The 21125-nt window shown below is 39.5% G+C and overlaps 2 protein-coding genes across 5 annotated transcripts in view; one reads left to right on the top strand and one right to left on the bottom strand.

The window, feature by feature from the left end:
* Positions 1–16927, bottom strand: part of LOC106656247 (calcitonin gene-related peptide type 1 receptor-like) — a 140629-nt gene extending 123702 nt beyond the window's left edge. For all 4 annotated transcript variants that reach the window (XM_014377072.2, XM_023461701.1, XM_014377076.2 and 1 more), the window contains exon 1: positions 16106–16927. The gene's annotated coding sequence lies outside the window, so the exon portion shown is untranslated. The remainder of the gene's footprint in view (positions 1–16105) is intronic.
* LOC106655997 (zinc finger protein 28 homolog) lies at positions 10429–12624 on the top strand. The gene is made up of 5 exons (XM_014376608.1): positions 10429–10500; positions 10565–10679; positions 10750–10998; positions 11539–11826; positions 12553–12624. The coding sequence occupies exons 1-5, from the start codon at positions 10475–10477 to the stop codon at positions 12622–12624; spliced, it is 750 nt and encodes a 249-aa protein (XP_014232094.1). The 5' UTR covers positions 10429–10474.
* Positions 16928–21125: the final 4198 nt, after the last annotated feature.

Below are 21125 nucleotides of genomic sequence, written 5' to 3' on the forward strand. Positions count from 1 at the left end.
TGTTTTTATCTTTGATGTTTTTATCTTATTGAACCACGAAATTTCACATTTTTTATTATAAATTTTTAATGTTACCGAAAGATCAAAAAGAACGAAAATGTATACCCGTACAGAGCAAAAACGAATTAAGTTTACTTTGGCAATCTGCTTCATAATTAAGAGAGTCGTGTGGAAGGTATAATTTTAGAAAACATTTTCTTTGACTTTTTTTTAAGCTGTGAAACGAGAATGAGGAAAATCAACTACCCATCGCTGCCCTTGCGATCTTATTGCTCCCCAACAACGTTCTTAAGTGTATTTTCAATCAAAAGCGCACTTCTTCTTTTTCCTTACATCACTAATGGAAATACGCGTATCTGTTTCTCATACATTCATTCATGCTGTTCATGCGCAAAAAAAGAGTCAGCTGGAAGCGAACTTGTAAAACTCTGCAAGCTTTTCTCTCTCTGACGTCACTGTCAATTTATTTTTAACTTAACAACAAATCCACAATGAAGACCGAAAGAGAGATATTATTTTTTTTTGTCATTTATAAATCTTATTAATTCACACGCATTCATTCATTGAGTCATACCTCTAAATAATTGAAGAAAGAATTCGCGTCGCTTTTGTGAAAAATCATTCATCGAAGCACATGCGCTTGATCGCGCCTGCTGGATCAAAAACTCATTTGTAAATTTTCATCCTCGCTATTATTAGATTATGAAAATATGTATCGCGCCGAGGCAGCCCATCCTCAGAACTCGACAAGACTCTGTTTTTCTCGGTCCGATATTTTCTCTCTTATAGGTATATACCTACGTATATAAACGGGCATATACAACCTCATAATTTCTCTCGAGCTTGCGGTGCTCTGCTGCTGCCGCCGCTGCTGCTGCTACATCGCATGGCAGGTGTTATTTCAACACGTTGCCGGGGCTCTAGTCGGATATCCGCCGAAGGAATATATCGCGTGTAAATTCGCGGTCGACCGTCAGCGTCTGCGTACCGCTATCGTATACACGTACATATATACAAATAAACACGACACGATTAATCTAGCCGAGCGATTTTTTCCGTCTCTCTTTACTTTTCGAGCCCTATCCGCATTCGGTTGTACTATTTCGCGTGTTTTATGTAGGAATCGCTAACTCTGGTTTTTGATCGTTAGTCGAACGCGCACCCGGGCCGATCTTGCCAAATGGGGTATACACGTTTCTACGAGTCTTTTTTCCATCGTCTTCTTTTCCGAGTGTGGTACGTGTGTACTTACTCACGGGCTATATAACGTCGCGCTGAGCGGGGCATGTATGGGGGCGCTCTTTACGAGCATTCGATGAGAGACGAGCATACGAATGCGTGTAATATACGAGGCCTACTCCAGTGCGTTTATTATATTGAGCAGAAGCTCGAATAAAAATGGTTTTTATTTTTTTCTCCTTCGTCTTTTATATTACACGCTTCCTCGAGTTTTCAGGTGGCTCTGTCTCTTCTTATGCTTGCGCGTGTGCGCTTACGTTTTCCATCAAACTTTTACGGGCTAATACATTATTATCATAATGCCCCAAGCCTTTACTTCCGATAATATCATCTTTTCAAAAGTCTGCAAAAAATAAAATATGACACTCAACGCCAGGGTAATGCCGGCTGCATGAAGCGAAGGGAGGAAAATAATAAGGAGGATTTTTCTCATTTTCTCATCTTATAACCTTATCAAATCGTATTTTTCATTTTTTTTTCTTTCTTCCGGCTCCAAGATATACGCTAGAATGAAGAATATGCATGCGCGCGGGCTGTTCGCACGGAGTATATCAAGTTGGAGCAGCCCGCACGCAAAACCGCACCAACCGTATAGTAATAAACTGTCGACGACGACGACGACGACGAGTAAATTAGGATAAATGTTGAAAAGTTCATAAATCGCATATTTTGCCGCCGAGATAATAATTGTCAACGAGGCAGGGAGAATGAATTAATAATTGCCCAAAAAAACGTATACGAGGGTCGCTTCAAAAAAGCTCCCGCGTGTATGTGCATCAAATATAAATCGTTTAAATCGTAAAACCTCGAGAGCACAAATGCGTTTACTTTCCCCCCGTCTCCCGCTGAATCGAAAATAGCGTCCATAAAAATATTTACGTTTCATTTCGTTCAATAAACGATAAGTCGGGCTTTAATAGCGATCGAGATCGTGCAGCAGCGCGGCCTGCTCGCTGCAGATATATACGAAAATAAATTAATTTGTATCGACTTATAACCATTATATAGCGATTAAGTTCGTGTTTCAGAGCGCAACTCGCGGCTGGTTTATATTCATTTGCAACAGAAAAAAAAGAGAAAAAAAAGAGAAAAACGACGGAATTATTATATCGTTTCATCGGGCGTTTAGTCGCTAGACGCGCGAATACATTTGACCTGTCAAGCCAATCAGCGACGAGAAATATATAGCCTACGTTTGCGTGCAGAGTAATGATATGAGAAAAACAGCTCTCTCTCTCTCTCTCTGCGCGCATCAAAGAGCCCCCAACATTCATCATAGAGAAATACTGTTCTAAATATACTTGTCCCGCAATGCCAGTAAGTTTCAACACTTTTACTCCATACGTATATGAGTAAGTGTGTGCTCGCGCGCACGTACGAGCGCGTACGTGTGATGTACGCGCTGCACACTAACATCGACACTCACACACGCGCACACCCGCACTCGTATACACAGGCGTCCATTGAATCTGTGCCAGAGTTTGCATCGAAATTTTCCGCTCTCTCGCTCGCAAGCTCGCTCGCGCGACACCGTTTTTCGAACGAAAGTGTATTTTTCTTCTTCTATCAGTTTTCTCTTGTGCAGCTCTTTTTTCGACGCGCGCAAGTTGGCTAGGGAAAAAGCGCGAAGCGAAACGAGCGCGTATTCTTCGACTGGTGCAAGCTCGACTGTTGGCTGGTATATGGTACGCTTTTAAAAATATTTATAAGTATTTCAGATTTAAATTAAATAAAATTATCCTTGATGCTTGTAAAAAGAAAAAAATTTAATTACGTATAAGTCTGTAGCAATTCATTCAATTCAATTCAATTTAATTTAATAATTTCATTTAAATTCAATTAAAATTTACGAGTTTGACTACCTGTGCTTTAACTTATACAATTATTTTGACTTGTTTACTTGCAGATTTACAGACAAAGGTATACGCCATTTAGTGGTGACGATTGAATTTTCATGAATTTTTTAAGTAATTTTAGTTCAAATGTTTAAATTTGAGTATAGTATTCTAAATCATTACTGTTTATTTTGTATTGAAAATAATGTATGTGACTGCATTTCATACATTTTTTGGAAAGTATTTGAAAAAAAAAAAACGAATCAGTGATGATACATTAATTTTCAACGAAGATTTCAAGTAAAAGTATCTTAAATGAAATTCAATATTGTTTACTTTAATCTTAATATATAATTTTACATTAAATCTACATTATATTCATGTTTTTTTTCTTAACGGTGTATGCATAACTCGGCACACTGCTACAAATCCCAACGTTTAATTAACTTTCCGTTAAAACTTGCGCTGGCACATGTTTACCCTGTAAGTTGCGCACTCGTTACATACAGCAAACAGTAAAATGAGCATGTACGATCGTGCATGGCTCGCACCCAAGTTTTCATTAAGAAAGTTACACGCGAAAAAAAAGGAAGGACTTATTTTTATTAAATTTCGTATATTTCAGTGTATGCACGCGGCGGTGCGAGATCATCATTCATTAATATATTTTTTCCGTTGAATAAAAGAACACACGCCAGCTGCTTCTGCCACAGCGCGCGACCTACCCGCAAAACGATCGAGCCTTTTTTCCCACCGCTGAATTTCTCACTTTTTCGCGCGGTTGTATACACGATGACACACATACTCTTCATTTATACTTTACCGCGAGCAAAAAGCGTACGCACGATCGTCGAAGCGCCTCGTACAAGTCTATTACAACTAATATACCCGCGTGCGGATGTCTTTCAGCGCTCGGCAAGTAGCAGCAGTAGTAGTGGTAGTGGTAACTCGTCGCTCGTTACACGGCCGCGTTGTGTATATCTCGTGAATTATATATCACATTGTGTGTTGGTGGGTGTGTAAAGCACAACAGACGCCGTTACTTCATTTGCATGCCGAGGGCGCGATTATTACATTATTACTCGGCGGCGTTGAACGATGATGTGCGGAAATCGCGTCGTTGTTCGTAGTACTACACCAGCCCTCCCTCGACTATTTACATGCGCCATGTAAGGCGCCGACACAACCGCCAACACGAATTGCTTGAGTTATATGTTATTATTTAAGGCACGTCGGACGTCTGAGAAACGCCACAGTATTGCCCTAAGGGACTCTGGGCTGCTACTACTTCTGCTGTTGTGTGTGTACTTGTGTGTGTGTGTGTGTATTTAGGTGTTAAGGTAAATAAAAAAGGGATTACGCGAGATATGGATGTGGGGTAGCTCTCGACACCCCTCCTGATCTATGTGCGCACATATAATAAAGTACGGGCATCGACGCTTTGATTTGTGATGTAGTAGTTTCGCTCGAGCTATACACCGCTTAACTGCCTTTTCATGCATTTTATATTTTAGCCTCTCTTGCGCGGGACGCTCGAAGCCGCGAGAGAAGCCCAGGGTATTTATCCAACTAATATTTCTTCGCGCTGGAAGAGCGAGAGAGAGAATAATGACTGCGGGCGACGAGCTCAGGGCGCTATATATATTCAGCCGAGGATTCCCGAGGAAATCTATTAGTTATATTATTCCGCGCCAGCAGCTGCAGCCACGAGCATCTATTTTTCAGGATGCCCAATACACATATAGTCGGTATTGCATTATACAATGATACCAATTCTGCGCCCATTGTTTAACTAACGAACGCGTCGATCGATCGCGAGAAAATAAAAAGCGCATCGATCGCGTCCAAGCGATCAAACTACTATACCGCGAATTTACATTTCACGCGGCTGACGTACCACATGTATATAAATGCAATGTATACACATATCGGACGTACGCGCGCAAATGGCACGCGAATAAGCTTTCGAAGGTCTCTCGGAGGAGACACACACACACACATATGCACACATGATACCTATATAGAGCTTGGACAAATATTTGTCTAGATCTGTCCATATTATAAGCGCACGAAGGCGCGCGAGCCCGTTGTCGACTTGTGACATACAACCCGTGGAAATGTTTAATATATGCACACACACACACACACACACACACACACACACACACACACATATAGAGCAGACTCGACGATGCAGCGAAATAAACAGCTCGCTTTTGCGCGCGCGACGTTATACTTTATATAGCGCGTAGCAGCAGCAGCAGCAGCGAAACTTTTCTGTGCACCCTTTTACAGCGACTACACCTGGACTCGCGCGATCGATTCGGAAAAGTTCGCGACTACGTGTGAACGCACGTGTGTGAGTTTGTGTGTATGTTTGCGCGCCTCGCGTCGTGCCTCTTTGACGCTGTAGTAGTGGTAGTACAATCGCCTCGCGCTTTTTTCTTTTTTTTCTTTTTTTTTACTTTCTTCATCGAAGAGGGGAAAAACTTTTAACCGGTAACTATACAGTCATAAAACTCGACTGTCCTATTGATCTCGTTGCTTATTTCGCTCGCGAAACTAGGGATGATCGTCGGAATTTTATTATTGTGCAAAATTTGCCAAGAAAAAGTGAGGAAATATCCATCATCGTTAAAGACGATAATTTGGCAGCGAAATCCGCGCGATTCGCAGTGCAGCTTTTGTTTTTCTTTCTTTCTTTTTTGCTGATCGAAGTCCTTGTGTATATCTTGTGTGTATTATACATAGCGAAGGAAACGCTTTAAGCTACGACGTGCAGGAACAAAAAAAATTACGTATATTATTCGTAAATTAAAAACGCACAACGTATAATAATAAATTGCTTTACTCGTCGTCGACGACGACGGAGAAAGCAACGCGTATTATATATCCCAGCGCGAGCCCGCGGGGCTGGGTAATGTGCACAGCTATCTCTCTTCCTCTCTCTCTTTGCGCGCGCGAGCGTATGAAAAATGCGAAAAGATGGAATACTATCGTCATTGCGCATTTTTATTACGGTTATATTATATATGGAGTCAAGCGCATCTTTCGCTATGTACTCAGAGCGCATGAAGAAAAAAGTGGAGCTAGATACTGGCGTGGCTATATTAGCGAAAAATTCACTGCGTGACATCGAGCAGCAAAAAAAGTGAAGCAATGGATGATTATTATCCGGGGAAAAATTACACGATCGGTCGATCGAAATGCCGAGAGAGACATTCGCGACGTATTGGAAATTAATTTTATTTTGGCTTTGGCTGCAATAATGCGTTTATTTTCGCAAAAACGCAACGAGAATAAACTTGTGAGAATCATCGGGACAGTCTAACAGCGCCATACCGATGATTCATGCACTATTTCAATCGCGTTTTCATATGCTTATCTTCCTTCACTGTTGCGCCCAATGAACGTATAAATTACCATTAAAATTTAAAATGTTTTGAAGTACATTGCCGTGAATCAAAAATACTGAATATAATAATTTAATCATTGAACGAGATTTGAGCTCTACCGCTAGATGGTGAGCAAGATTTGAACTCTACCGCTAGATGGCGAGTACCATTATCTGTAAATCTACAAGTGGCAAAGTAAAAATAGCCGTATATCTAACCCAGTTACAACTAAAATTCAGTAAAATCGTTAGTCGTCTTGTTTTCTATCGTGTACACAAACGTAAGCTTCGATGGATAATTGGCGATCGCGAGCCCGGCGACACGCGCCGAAAGATATAATAAACGAAATCTCTCTGAGCGAGCTCGATACGAGCTTTCGAAAAATCGAGCGCCTAAAAAAACTTGACAATATTATTGTGATATTTATATACATTAGCCAGCGCGTGCAACATCGATCGAGTGGGTGTATATAAATTCGTCTTGAAAAGTAGTGCACGAGAGCAGTGTCGTCGTCGTCGTTGACATCAAGTGCTGCAACAAGCCCTATTTGTCTTGGATGAATTTGCACACGTGAAATTTGTATAAGAGAATACAAACCGAGCGACAAGCCCTTATTTGCCATACCCTCGAGCAACAAGACACCATCTCCCTCTCTTTTGTCAATGTATACGTACTGCACTGCCGCATACAAAGATGCATACAAACGAACTGACGCTTTTTTCATTTACTTCGTATCTGTTATTTCGCGCGCAGATAAGAAGAATTTTTCCGGAAAAAAGTCAGGAACATAAAGACGCATCATTAACGTACTGTGCATTACTGTAGATGCGTGAGTACGTATCATCGACGAAATTTTACCACGAGCAAAATCCCGACACGATAATCCTTCGCATGAAATGACACCGAGCGCGAGCTTATTGAAATGGCGGCCGAGCAATAACGACAAAAAAAAAGAAAAAATAGGTAAAAAAGTGCAATGTTGGTAAAAGGCGGTTTACCGATGTATAATGTCAAACGGCTTAACTCATTTTACGACGTGCAGGCATAAATTTGCTCACTCTAGTCAATACCCGTCTGCGCGACGTATATATACACGATATATGGTACACGCGTGAGTGTGTTTGTGTGTGTATTTGTGTGTGTAAGCCAGCGTTAAAACTGAAGCATCGATCGCCCACATTGCCAAAGGGGCGAGGCTCTCTCTCTCTCTCTCTCTCTTGTATTATCGCGTACCTACATTTATGCTACACTGCTCTCTGCTGCTGTACACTGTCTTGCGACTATTACATACACTATATGAGTGTGTGTGCGTGTTATCGTCGCCGGTATATGTACAAGGAAAACCCCTTGTGCTCTCATGGTCGGTTGATTATAGGCTGCGGGGCTAAAGCGAAGATAAAGACGATGCATTAAAAAAAAAGAAAAAAAATTAATGACTCGACGTAAAAGAATTTTTAAACGACGACGTATGCGCGAAAAAAATTTACCGCAATCGTTTGATGATGACGACGATGATGATCGTGTAATTTCGTAAGTGTGCATTCGTTCATTTGCAAGAGCATATGTTGCATCGCGTAGAGTATTTATTCTCATCTTTATTTTCGTTTCGAAAACGTTTAAAGCTCGGGAACGGGACAACGTTTACGAGAAATAATTTTGCAAAGTGAGTTCGGCGGTGGGTTCGAGCGCCGAGCGCGCCTGAACGCGACGCGACACTCTCGAATCCATGTCAGTGGAGCAAAATTGAAATGAGAGAGAGTGAAAGAGATGGAAAATCGACAAAAATGCACACGACACGTTTATGGCTACACACAGCAGACTCTTGTCGCTCAAGCTTCTATACATTCGCTCGCTCGCGCACCGCCACAATCCATCGAACGACGTGTAGTAGACTTTAAATTTTTCTCCCTCTCGACTATCGGAGAGGACACATTTGCTCGCAAACGCGTAGGAGAGAGACAAAAGAGCGAGGAGATCGAAAGCCACGAGTGTCGAGACGAATGACGATGTTTTCGTGCCGCCGCATAACCTGTCCCGCTTAAACATCGACCTATTATGGGAAAAAGCTTCTTCTTCTTCTTCTTCTCCTCCTTCTTAGCGCAAGCCGGATCCCCTTGTATTCATGAAGAAAGAAAGATAGAGAAAGCAACGCGACGTGTGGATATTATTACTTTTTTTCCACCTCGACAGAATGTATCGACTCCAACGTCGTGCGAGGAGCAAAAGCGATTTTTTCTATCTGTTTTAAATTTTTCTTCAACGACGACAAGAATGTTTGACGCAGTTTTTGCTCAAGTGCCAAAGTCGTTTGTCTGGATTAATTTGTTTTATTTTTTTTTTAGTTTTCGAGTCGTTTACCGCAGTGCAATGGAAATAGATTTATCTGCGAGAAACTCGATACTTTACGTAAGTAAAGATTAATTCGAGAATATCCGCAATTGATCGGATCATGAAAGACCCTGAACACCAATACGTACTTTTTAAGATTCGATGAATTTTTCATAATTTGTTTATTTTCCAAAAATTAGTCAAAAAAATGATGTGGATCTGCTTGACTATTATAAACACTCGAGTTTATTGACACGAATATTTATAGATGTACACGCGACGACCTATAGATCACGAAGCGCGAGATATAAACAACTCGACGTCGACTTTTACACACGACTAAACGCTCGCCTCCGTCAGTACGGCGAATCTTTTCGACGTCTTCGGAATAACGTTAAACTCGTTACGATACAGCTGGATAGACGCGTGCGCGAGCAAGCAAATATTGTTCAAACTCGCGCGTTAACCACACGTAAGATGCGCCCGAGCGATATTATATATAATATATGCATTTTGACGCTTAAGCGTGCTAACGCGCGCGCGTGCGTGTATACGCGTGGAAAGCTTGCGGGCTTTCACGCGCTAAACTTTTGGCTTTTTTAACTTTTACAAACGCGGAGACGTTCAATTTTCACATGAGCGGCAGTCTCGCTACTCGCAGCTTTATCTCTCTTGGTGCGCGACTGCACACCACAAATTTTAACGTACTTGTATGAGCAGCTCTACAAAAAATCCCTCAAAACCTTTCTCTGACCTTTTTTTGGCATTAAGACATTGATTATATAAAGAAAGATCCACTAGGATTTGAAAAAATGATATTTAAATGGTATGATTTCAAGTGAATGTTAAATTGGTAATAAGCCAACTTAATTATTTTGTTCTTAACAACATAGCATCAATCGAAAAAAAATGTTTGAACAATAAAAATTAAGGTTTAAAATCATCCAAATAATAATACAATTCTTATAAAAATTAGAAATGGTTCTAAAAAATTAATGAGAATAACCAAGTCATACTATTTTGAAATTCTAGCGAACTTTATTTAGTTTTTTTGGTATCTCAAAGCCAATAAAAAAGTTCAAGAAAAGGTCCAAATGATTTCAAAAACGTAAAACACGGAATAAGAATAATTTTTACGAAAAAACGCGATTTTTGGCCTTGTGGAATACTCAAATATCTATGAAAAAATTACCTGACATAATGTTTGTTGCTCACGCATTTGCCAATCTTTTTGGAACCTTCATAAAGAAGTATCTACATCTATTACACGCATCAAGCGGCGACAATTTTAATCGCGACTCTACCCCCGAATCTCCAGTCTCATTGATTTGTAAAATTGCTCCTTCCCGCAGCAATCTCAAATGGAAGCAAAAAACCGGCATATTTTGGAGTATTTGTCGCGAAGTCTACTAACAGAATTGATACACAAAAGAAAACAAAGCCAAGCATGTGCACAAAAACTGCGTATCGTATGAATGCTGTCGACAGTAGAGGGGGAAAGTTTTACCAGCGAGCGATGATAGCAATCGCCAGATCATCTCGCTAATATATAGGCTTATCCTATACTTGATATCGAGGTACGGAATCAACTACTAGAGACATTTAACCTCAAATATCTTTTTAATATACTGTGTTAAAAATTGATGTAAATACGGAATAAATATAATCAAGAAGGTTATGGAAAGCAATAGTGATGTAGTGAGGTAAACTTTTTAAGTGCGTTATACTATTTTTCAGCAATTTTTCTTAAATTCAAATATTTTTCAGGGTAAAGGAGGAGCCAGTCGATACTTGGTCTAATGCTGGTGAAGGTTATGCTTTCGATTTAGTGAACTCTTGCAAAAATGAAAACTTTAAAACATTGCCGTTTCATGAATCATCGGTGAGCTCAATTATGAGAATCATGTTTCATTGATTGACTATTGGAAACTATTTCACAATTTTAATTTCAGGCAAAATACGTAAATGATGCTGTGGTGTTACGGGAGAGGTTAGATGAAAAAATATTTATAGATATCGAGTGCAAATATGTAAAATCGGATCTACCTTCTCTATCGCCAGCCATCTGCAAAACTGAAAATCAAAGTTTTCAATCTATAGTAAACATAGAAAATCAAATTCAAACCAATTACTTAATCGATAAAGAACTGATAATTTTGATAAGAAAAGGATTCGATTATCATAATGATTGTCAATTTCAAGTAAATTCTCGATTGAAGTTTAAAAAATCCGAAAAGATGAAAACATTCGAAAAAACTTTCCGCAAAAAATCATTCTATAAGTATAAACTAAGTGAAAAAGAAGAAACGAGTCTAAATTTACATATTATAGCGACACAAAATAACACTGGACTATATAAATGTGAAATTTGTTACAAATCATTTTCATACAAAAGTAACCCAAAATCTCATATCAATACAGTACATAATCGAATTAAACTTTTTGAATGTGATATTTGCCACAAATCATATGGAGAAAAGTGCAACCTAAAGACTCACATAAATGCAGTACATAATCGGAGCAAACCTTTTGAATGTGGGATTGGTTACAAATCATTTGGACTAAAAGGTAACCTCCAAACTCATATAAATATAGTGCATGATCGTAGCAAACCCTTTGAATGTGAGATTTGTCACAAATCATACGGATCTAAGTATTATCTCCAAAGACACAGAATGACTGTACATAATCGCAGTAAACCCTTCGAGTGTGATGTCTGTAACAAATCATTTGGTTACAAGGATGATCTCAAGAAACACATAAATACAGTACATTATCGGAGCAAGCCCTTCGAATGTGATATTTGTCACAAATCATTTGGATATCAGAGTCAACTCGTAAGGCACATAAATGCAGTACATGACCGCAGCAAATCCTTCGAATGTGATATTTGTCGCAAATCATATGGCCGCAAGGATACTCTAAGAAATCATATAAATACAGTACACAATGTGATTAAACCCTTCGAATGTGATATTTGTCACAAATCATTTGGTCGCCGAGATACCCTCAAATCTCACATAGATACAGTACATAATCGGATCAAAGCCTTTGATTGTGGTATATGTCACAAATCATTTTCATTCAAGAGCCATCTCAATACACACGTTAATACAGTACATGATCGGATCAAACCCTTCGAATGTGGTATCTGTCACAAATCATTTGGACAAAATGGTAACCTAAAATCTCACATCAATACTGTACATAATCGCAGTAAACCTTTTGAATGTGAGATTTGTCACAAATCATATGGTCGCAAGAATACACTTGAATCTCACATAGATTCCTTTCATGATAGTGTCTAGTATTTTGCTACATATACAATATCTTTAAAAAATGTTGACAAATTTTTCGAAAAAACCTTATATTATTTTGTTATTAGTTTGGTTATAACTATGAAAAAGCTTTATCCTTTGTACACAAACTAATATATTAAATAAAATGCCTCAGATGTGTTCTTCATTTTAGATGAAAAATGTGGAAACATTTTCGATTTTTGTAATTCTTGTCTTAATCCTATATTCCTAAAGTTGTTTGCAACAATTTGAAAAAAATCACACATATTTTTTGGACGATTTTAAACCCATATGATTCTATAATATTTTTTCCATCAAATTGATGCTTGTAGAGTAAAAAATAATTGATTTTGTGCATTGATAATTCACTAATTACTAAAACATAGGGATAGCTACTGACAAAATATCTGTACACATAATAATTTACACATTTGCAAACGTTTTTGGGCTTTTCAGCAACAATTATCTACCCCCATTACGAGCGTCAATGACAAAAATTTCAATGGCAAGTTTACCCTTGCATTTTAGTCAAAATTTTTGATAGATCTGCTCGTACGTAGCGTGCGTATGTAACGAAAGATTATTTTAAAAGTCCGCAGCGTACACGCGAGTAATGCACGGTTCCGTCGGAGATGATTACGTTTCTTCTTTTTTTTTACGCGCTTCGAAGTTTCTCTCCCTTTCTCTCTCTCTCTCGTTCTCAATGCTGCTGGACGAAAATAACAGCCACGAAGCTTTCAACGCAATACGTGCGTTTCTCGACCGATGCCCGTAGCATACGCGCAAGCTCGTATAAAACAGAGACGCGTATTATACGCGTTACAGAGCGTGAAAAAATGTAATAACAAGCAAAAATCTCTGCCAGCGCGCGAGGTAAAGAGAAAAAAAGGAGAAAAAAAAGCCGAGGTCACGAGGCTCGAGCTTAGGGCAGCTGCTGATAATAACAATTATAGCGCGACTTCATAATAACTCGACTCTCGCTACCGTACGTGCGCGCGCGCGTGTGTGTGCTTTTTATCGCATTATCTCGCGAGAGTCCACTATGTACAAGTACGCGCGTGCGTATACATTCAAAGTACAATTTAATATAATTATTCACTTTGACAATGTTACATATAAGCGAGAGATATATACATTATGTATATACGCGTAGCTCGCGTTTGAGCTCGACGACAGGCCAATCTCTCTGCAACAGCATGAGCATATATATATAGCAGCAGCGGCAGTCAAGTGTAGACGCGCGCGGCTCGCTCGCGGTATTATATCAAAGCTCACGCAGAGCAGTTCGAAACATATCGTATGTAGTATAAGTGAGCTCGCGCGCGCGTACGTAGATATACGTAATGTACACGCTACATTATAGACATGAAAGCGATTTAGCTCCATGTCGAGCCATTTAACACGTGTCACTTTACGCGCTGCAACTCACTCGCTCGTTCGCGCGGACCCGACGAGCCGTGTGTGTGAGGCCGACGCACATACTGCACACGCGTATATTATATACATATATTGGCAGCTGCCGCGACTGTACAACTGTTTTAGATATAATATGCCCCCACGAGCTTACGTAGCTGTGACACTGTACTCTAGCTTACGTACTCGCAAAAGCACGAGAGAGCTCTCGTACGTGCAAGCACGTAAATGGACAAAAGATGACGAACTCTCACTCTCGAGCTTTTGTGTATAATTGTGATGAGCGTGCGTCACCGCGGGTATCGAGTATTGCACATCGATTGATTCTTTCTATTCTTTTCTTTTCATGCATTTTCGACGCATACATACGCACAGACGGACTAATATCGAGCCTCTAGATCATTGCATCCAAAGAAAACTAAATGAGGTAGCTGTCGTATTATATACACATGCCACTATAGATGCTCGTGCTGCAACTATCGAGCCGTTTGAAAGCTTTGTTTAGTCGTCGAGACAAACGCGCACAAACGCGAAAGCACCAAGAAGCTCTCCTCTCTCAGACTCTCGTTTAATGGCCAAGCACATCTTCGGCCGTTTAGTATTATTATATCTCTACCGCTGCGCTGCACGACGTATACAATACATATAGCCGCAGCTATTTATTAAGGACTCGGGCGCGGCAACGGCGGCGCTATAATTGCTCCCGCCGCGTACGGGCTTATATATTACGTACCGTACTACTACGAGCTGCGTTGGCGACTGCTGCTCTCGCACGAAGCAATATAACGTTATGTCGGGCTCGAAGCTCTGCTTCTACCCTTATGATTCAGCGAAATTTCAGAAAGAATTTATCCTATACAAATGTATATAATTTTATGATATACTCGCAGCAACGAGCGCTAATTGAGGCGGAGCATCGGCCGACTCGAGTTTCGCGAGTAAATAATTATTATTTCTTATCCGTAAACAAATACTTCGTATTTACGCTTGTAAACAGTAAACAGTAGCTCGAGACGATTTGTAAAAATCAATTCGACTTTTTGCGCATACGTTTTTATTATTCACTTGTGCGGGCGAGCTAAGCGTGCTGCCGTGCATGCAGCTTTACGAAGTCGCGCAGTATATTTTCTGCGCGAGACTTACAGTCGGTCACAAATCACTCACAACGAATTTAAGCAAAACACTATAGCGCGCGTTGCGCTGCTGCTGCTGCCGTTGGCCTCCCGAAAATAAATTGCCAGCCAATTAAAAAGCCATCTCGCGCCGCCGCCTCTGTGTGTGTTTCGTATATATACTTACACGGCGTACGGTCATTTTTCTTTCGAGGCTCGCGCGTGCAAATATCTGCCTCGTTCATCGCAGTCTCGCGGGATAATTCAAGTGCCCGTTTCGCGCGCGATTATCGTTAATTTTCGACCGAATGAATACGAAAAAAGGACACTGGGACTTATGAGGCTGATTCAATAAGAGCTCGATTTCGCATGTATTTCGAGCTGCAAATATAATGTAAGATATTTCATTGTATGAGCTACATTGTATTTCTTAAAAGCAACGAAACATGTTTTTCAGAAAAATGAGTACACCGACGATAAGATTGCAGTCATGAGTCTATTGTCAAAAAAGAGGACTCATATTGTCTCGGCCGCAAATAAATGTACACCGAGCATAATTAGCCCATTCGTATAACTGGAATTGTTTTTATCGTTACGATAAAAATAAGTAAGCAACAATTGTGTTAATATGCAAGGCAAATATTGTAATGTGCGTCTCACAGCTTTCGGCACGCGCGAACAAGTAAACGAGATAAAAAAGGAACAAAACTTCGTAACGTAAAAAATCAGTTGGGCTAGATGTAAGAGAAAAATGTATACGATTAAAAAATATTTAATGTATCCATACGCCAGTTTCCCAATCAATTATATCGATAAATTATAACTTGTCATAATATCTTTTATTAAAACGTCACGACGATATTTTCAAAACTATAAATTCGAAAATCTCCGAATATATAGCACTTGTCACACTGACAAATTTTACTCCACAAACAGCTTGTCCGATTCCCAAATAATCGTATAATTTTCTCGCAATATTCACCCAGAGCCATAAACTATGACGGTTTCCGCTCGGTCGGCTAACGCAATAAATTCATTTGGATAATTCAGCTGAGCGCTCGTGTACGCGCCATTATTCAGCTCTGTGCTATAGCGCCGCAAGCGCGCGCTAAATTTTGGGGGGCAATCGCAGGAGAGCTTGCAAGCTCCCCGAGAAAGAATCACGAGAGAGCAAGGAGAAGAGGAGCATGGCTCAGCCCAGCGAGTCACCTAATCAGAAACTCTCGAAACTTTGCTTTTGCGCACGGATAAGCGTTACGTACATTAGGATAGAGCTATATAAGAATTTCCATTCTCGCAAGCTCTGCGTATAATGCCTGTATAGTACGGGGTAATATATACATCAAGCCGCGCGCGCGCGCGCCCCGTTTATGGTGGTGGTTTGGGCGTTAAGGTATTATAAGCTTGCGACCAAAACTTTCTGCCGAATATAATATAATAATGTATGTATAATGCGTAAACGTGTGCGAATTCGCAAAACTCACCTTCGTTCTTATGTACGTTCGCAATATGTACGCAGTCGGCAACTGCACAAAGTGTCTAATTGAGACGGAGAAAATATGCCGATATTCGAGGATTAATTAAGCACACTGGCAGCGCGGGGGGCGCGGTACGGAGCTCGTGCGAGCATATAAAGTAGCAGTAGCAGTGCACCACTACCGCGAGAGAAAAGCCGATAGACACCTGTGGATTTGCACAGCGGCGCAACATCGGCCAGACCCTCTCTTGCTCGCTCGCTGCTGCCGTGGATCGTCGCTGCTTCGAGCCGGGGGCTTGTTTGTTGATTTTTTTTCGTGTAAACGCCCACTACTACTACTACTCTTACGGAGCGTCAGCGTTTTTTTGCCTCGCTGCACACATCGATGTATATTCACACGCGCGCGAGCACACGCTGCGGATCAATGTAATCTTATTGTTCTCGAGCGACGGAGATGACACAGTAAAAGTCCGCGCGTGCCGTCGTAATTGGTTTTTGCGCCCTGCAGCGGCTGCTGCGCTGCTGGATCCGCGACAGCGCGCGATCGCATATTTTTTTTTCTTTTCCCTGCTTCGTAAATGTAATATCGTCGCGTCAAGTCAATCGTTTCATCCTCGCGATTCTCGCGACACAAATTGCACACGACACGACTTGCGATTCTTGAATCAAACTTTCATCACGGCCGATCGATCGCACTCGAAACACATAAAATTTTTTTATTTTCGATCGAACCAGTGTGGAAGAAAATTTTGCGCAACACCACACTACGGCGAAGATTGTCAACGAATGTAAGAAAGAAAAGTTAAAGCACCTGGTCAGAAGCGATCTACCGAACGCCCGGTAGACTACTAACTCGACCCGATCGCGCTCCGCGCGTTCTGCCGAAAGCCAACGAGAGAGAAGCTCGCCTCTCTCTCGGCAACAAGCGCGAGCGGGCAAAGTGTGCGCGCGCGCCCCACGTATATGTATATAATACGACGATATATAGATAGCGGCCACGCAAGCTCGCGAGCCAGCAAGTCGGTAGCGAGCTTTTGTGTACACACTTTTCGTGTACGGCGCGTAAAACGACGATGCATGAATGAGTCCCAAAAATGCAGTGCCAGCATGAACATCGACCAATAGTTGTAAGGGTTTTTTCATGCTTTCACCAGTTTTATTTTTAGTTTTTACCTTTTACATCGAGACAAGGAAAAATTCTGATTTTATATCTTGAGTCATGGGGCTTTACTAAAAAGCAAGCTTTTGTAATTCGGCTAAATAGGGATATCGATCAGAAGCAAAGTAATCTCAAGCTGAAGTATTAAAGGTTATTTGACTTTATTATTTATATCGCCACGAAATGAAAACTATTGAATTTTATTTTAAACTAAATTTAAAAAGTTATTATTCATGTAGTGTATCACAACATTTTTCTGTCTAATCCAAACCTCAACTTAATAAAAAATTATAGATGCTGCTTAACGAATAAAATTTATCAAAGATTATAAAAATCAATGTAAAAATTACTTGAAAATTTTGATTGATTTTCTCGTCTCAATATATTACACATTGATTGCATAACGTTCCAATCAAAAATCGTCGACGAAAATATTTAATACGCTCGTTTGGCATAAACAGGAAACAGGAGATTATTAAATTTTAATTAAAACTAGCTACAACAGCAAAAAATTAAGTTAAAAAATTACGAAAATTGCTTGTTGTAAGTGTAAAATGTTTCAATTTTTCGCGCCTAACTCGTATAGGACATGCTGGTAACTTGCGGAAAATAGTTTCCAAAAGTTGTGCGTTACCTGTACTCGGTAAGATAGACTTACAGTATCATGCAATCAAGTACGTTTTCTGCATGTCCGATACTATCGATTCCTAAACAATTACTACATTTTTTATTTTTTCTGGGCAGTGTAGATGTGCATACGAATTTTCAAATAATTTTTTAATCAGACTTTTGTATATTGATGCTGAATTTTTCGTTACTCGATGAGTAAGCGTGGTTCAATGCATGGTTATTGTTGGCCAGCGTCTATCAGTATAATCACAATTAACGAAGAAGTCAACTAAAATTTTTGGGTAACGATGATATCGGCTTCAAATGCTGTGATTAATAATTTATCAACGCTTAAAGAATTTACATATCCGGTAATAATTACTTGCTCTCCATTGCGTTTGGTAACAATAGTATGTATAAAGTTTCAAGAAACTGAACTCGTAGCCGAGGTGACTCAATATTGAACTGATGAACGATTCCTTCAAAATTTTGCGAAGAACTTTTAAAATTCATTATTTTGGTACTTGATATCAATCTAAAATCATCAAATTTAAAGTATATAAGGTTTTAAATCATTTTTAAATGTAATCCAATATGTTTTCATGTTACGTACGTCACATTACATATATTTTTAATTGATTTTGTTCACATTTTAGCCAATCAGTTTTGGACATACAAAGTGATACTTTTATACTTGTCAAGAAAAATATAAACAATTTTAGTTATTTCATCGATTGAAAAAAATGTTGAGTCACTCTTAATAAAACGAATTATTTGCAACATTAAAAATTGATAATTGCGACTCCCGTGATATCATACGCACCTGCCATGTCATGTGCGAGTCATGAGCTTTTTTTTTGACAACGATCGTTGATATCGACAAACCAAACAATTATAGCACCTATTGAAAAGTTTGTCTTTCCGAATTTTCTTGGCTGTTTTTCTTGTTCTGATCGAATTCGATGGAGGCTTTTGGAGATTTTTTTTTGCTCTCGTTGCTTGTGTCATCTTTGCGGCATTCGTGGACTATTAATTGGGGCCTAACAACATTCTTTCGATCCCTACACTTTTCTTCGTTCTTATCGCTTGCAAAATCAATGCGTTCTTTTCTTTTGGTGGATCTTGTCTTTAGGTGGTTGATTGAATTTTTCGAAGCACCGAATTTCTGCTCGCACTTATCGATTGCGTAATTTTTGCGACCTTCGTTTGCAGCTTCGTGTATCTTCAGGTGCAAGATCAAGCTTGATTTGCGTCCAAATTTCTTCTCGCAATAGTGGCATGGATAATAATCTTTGCGGTCTTCGCGCACTGTCTGTTGGTGGTCGAGCAAATGCTGTTTACTTCCTAATTTATTCTCGCAATAGTCGCTTAAAAAATCTTTGCAACTTTTGTGAACTATTGTTTGGTGCTTGATCAAATTGCTTTGAAACTCAAATTTCTTATCGCATTGGCCACATGCATAATCGTTGCGGGCTTTGCGTACTGCAATTTGGTGCTTCAACAAATCTGAAATACTTCCGAATTTCTTCTCACACTTGTGGCATACGTAATCTTTGCATCCCTCGTGGACTGTTCTTTGGTGCTTTGACAAATCTACTTTACGTCCAAATTTCTTCTCGCATTCGTCACATGCGTAATCTTTTCGACCATCATGTGCTGTCTTTTTGTGGGAGAGCAAACTCGATTTTTGTGTAAATTTCTTTTCACACTTATTGCATGTGAAATCTTTGCGATTATTGTTAACTGTACTTCGGCGTCTTATCATGTTTCCATCCTGTGCAAATGACACCTGGAAAATATCACTAACTACTCTGGATTTTTTCGTACAAATATCCATGTCATTGCCTAAGTTAACCAATGGATCGTTCTACTTAATATCACGAATTATGAATGAGTTTAATTTAACTTTTGGTATTGTCTCGTTTCGACGTCAAAGACTTAATTGTCAATATTACGATCATAAACAGTCATGATAGCGCCTCTTCAACACTGAGCATGTTTCTAGGCAAACAAATTATAGAATGAGTATCAAGTTTCCCGACCCGTTCTCGAGATTTATACACATTTACACACATACATACACACACATACAGATATTTGTTGAGAATTCAATCTAGTTTACAAATCTGTAAACTAAATTTTCCTACGACGTCTGGTTCAAAAGTACGTTTTCGAGCATATCACAGACAGCACTAAATCAATTCATCATACCCGAGCTAAAAGATGCCGCTCCGCAGAGCAGAGCAGAAAGATGCCACTTCTGCGCTCCGGGCAGCATGATACCAGTTCAGCGCTCGATTCTATAGGATAGTATTTCTGCGTTTGAAACTTCATCTTTAACTTTTATTTTTATTCCAACTCCAGATTCTGGAAGAGCATCAAATTTTTACTTCTAAAACATGAAACATAAACATGGTGTCACTTGAAACGCAGAAATACCATCTTAGAGAATCGAGCGCTGAACTGGCATCGTGCTGCCCGCAGTGCCGAGGCAGCATTTTTTTGCTTGGAGTGCGAAGTGACATCTTTCTGCTCTGCTCTGCAGAGCGGTATCTTTCAGCTCTGACGAAAACCTATCTCAAAATCTACATTGATACAGTGCAAAATAGTGTCAAACATACATGTGATATTTGTGGAAAAAAAATACGCAACTAAAGATTATCACGAAATCACAATACACCGATTCGGCTCATAATAAAATCGCACCCGTATGCAATAAATGTGGAAAAAATTTACACAAAAGGATTATCTTAAAGCCCACATAGTTTCGGTACTTACTGGTACCACCCACCCATGCGTTGCAATATGCGCAGAAAGATATTTACACGCAGTAAAATCTTCAAGTTCACATCGATACAGTGCATCACTTAGACATTTCAACTTAAATATTTCTATTACATAATGAAATAAATATTTACATAATGAAATGAAATTGGAGGAACTCGAGATATTACAAATGAAAATTTTTAAATTACTTTTCCATTAACATTAAATTTTTTACATTCATTCATTATATTGGTTAACTAAGTTTTTCTAAATTTCATTATATGTCACTTTTCAACAGGCTTCGCTCGCCCTAAATTTCTTTCTATCACTACTTACTTGCGTCTATTGGAACTGAATAAATTTTTCATAAGAGGAATTGTCAGCGTCACGCGACATTCATTATTATGGCTTTTTAACATTAAATATTAGTGATAAGTTAAGTAGATACTTTGCTCGAACGGAACGAGCTGTATATTACACATGCTTTTCCCGC

This window comes from Trichogramma pretiosum, unplaced genomic scaffold (genome assembly GCF_000599845.2).
Source record: "Trichogramma pretiosum strain Unisexual culture from Peru unplaced genomic scaffold, Tpre_2.0 scaffold4, whole genome shotgun sequence".
Classification (NCBI taxonomy): Eukaryota; Metazoa; Arthropoda; class Insecta; order Hymenoptera; family Trichogrammatidae; genus Trichogramma; species Trichogramma pretiosum.

Excerpts from the sequence above, each read along its gene's own strand:
- LOC106655997 (XM_014376608.1), top strand. The coding sequence starts at position 10,475 with ATGGAAAGCAATAGTGATGTAGTGAG. Across the intron at positions 10,999-11,538 it reads ATAATGATTGTCAATTTCAA|GATGATCTCAAGAAACACAT; the intron begins GTAAATTCTCGA and ends TTTGGTTACAAG. Across the intron at positions 11,827-12,552 it reads TCAAATCTCACATAGATACA|CAACAATTATCTACCCCCAT; the intron begins GTACATAATCGG and ends TGGGCTTTTCAG.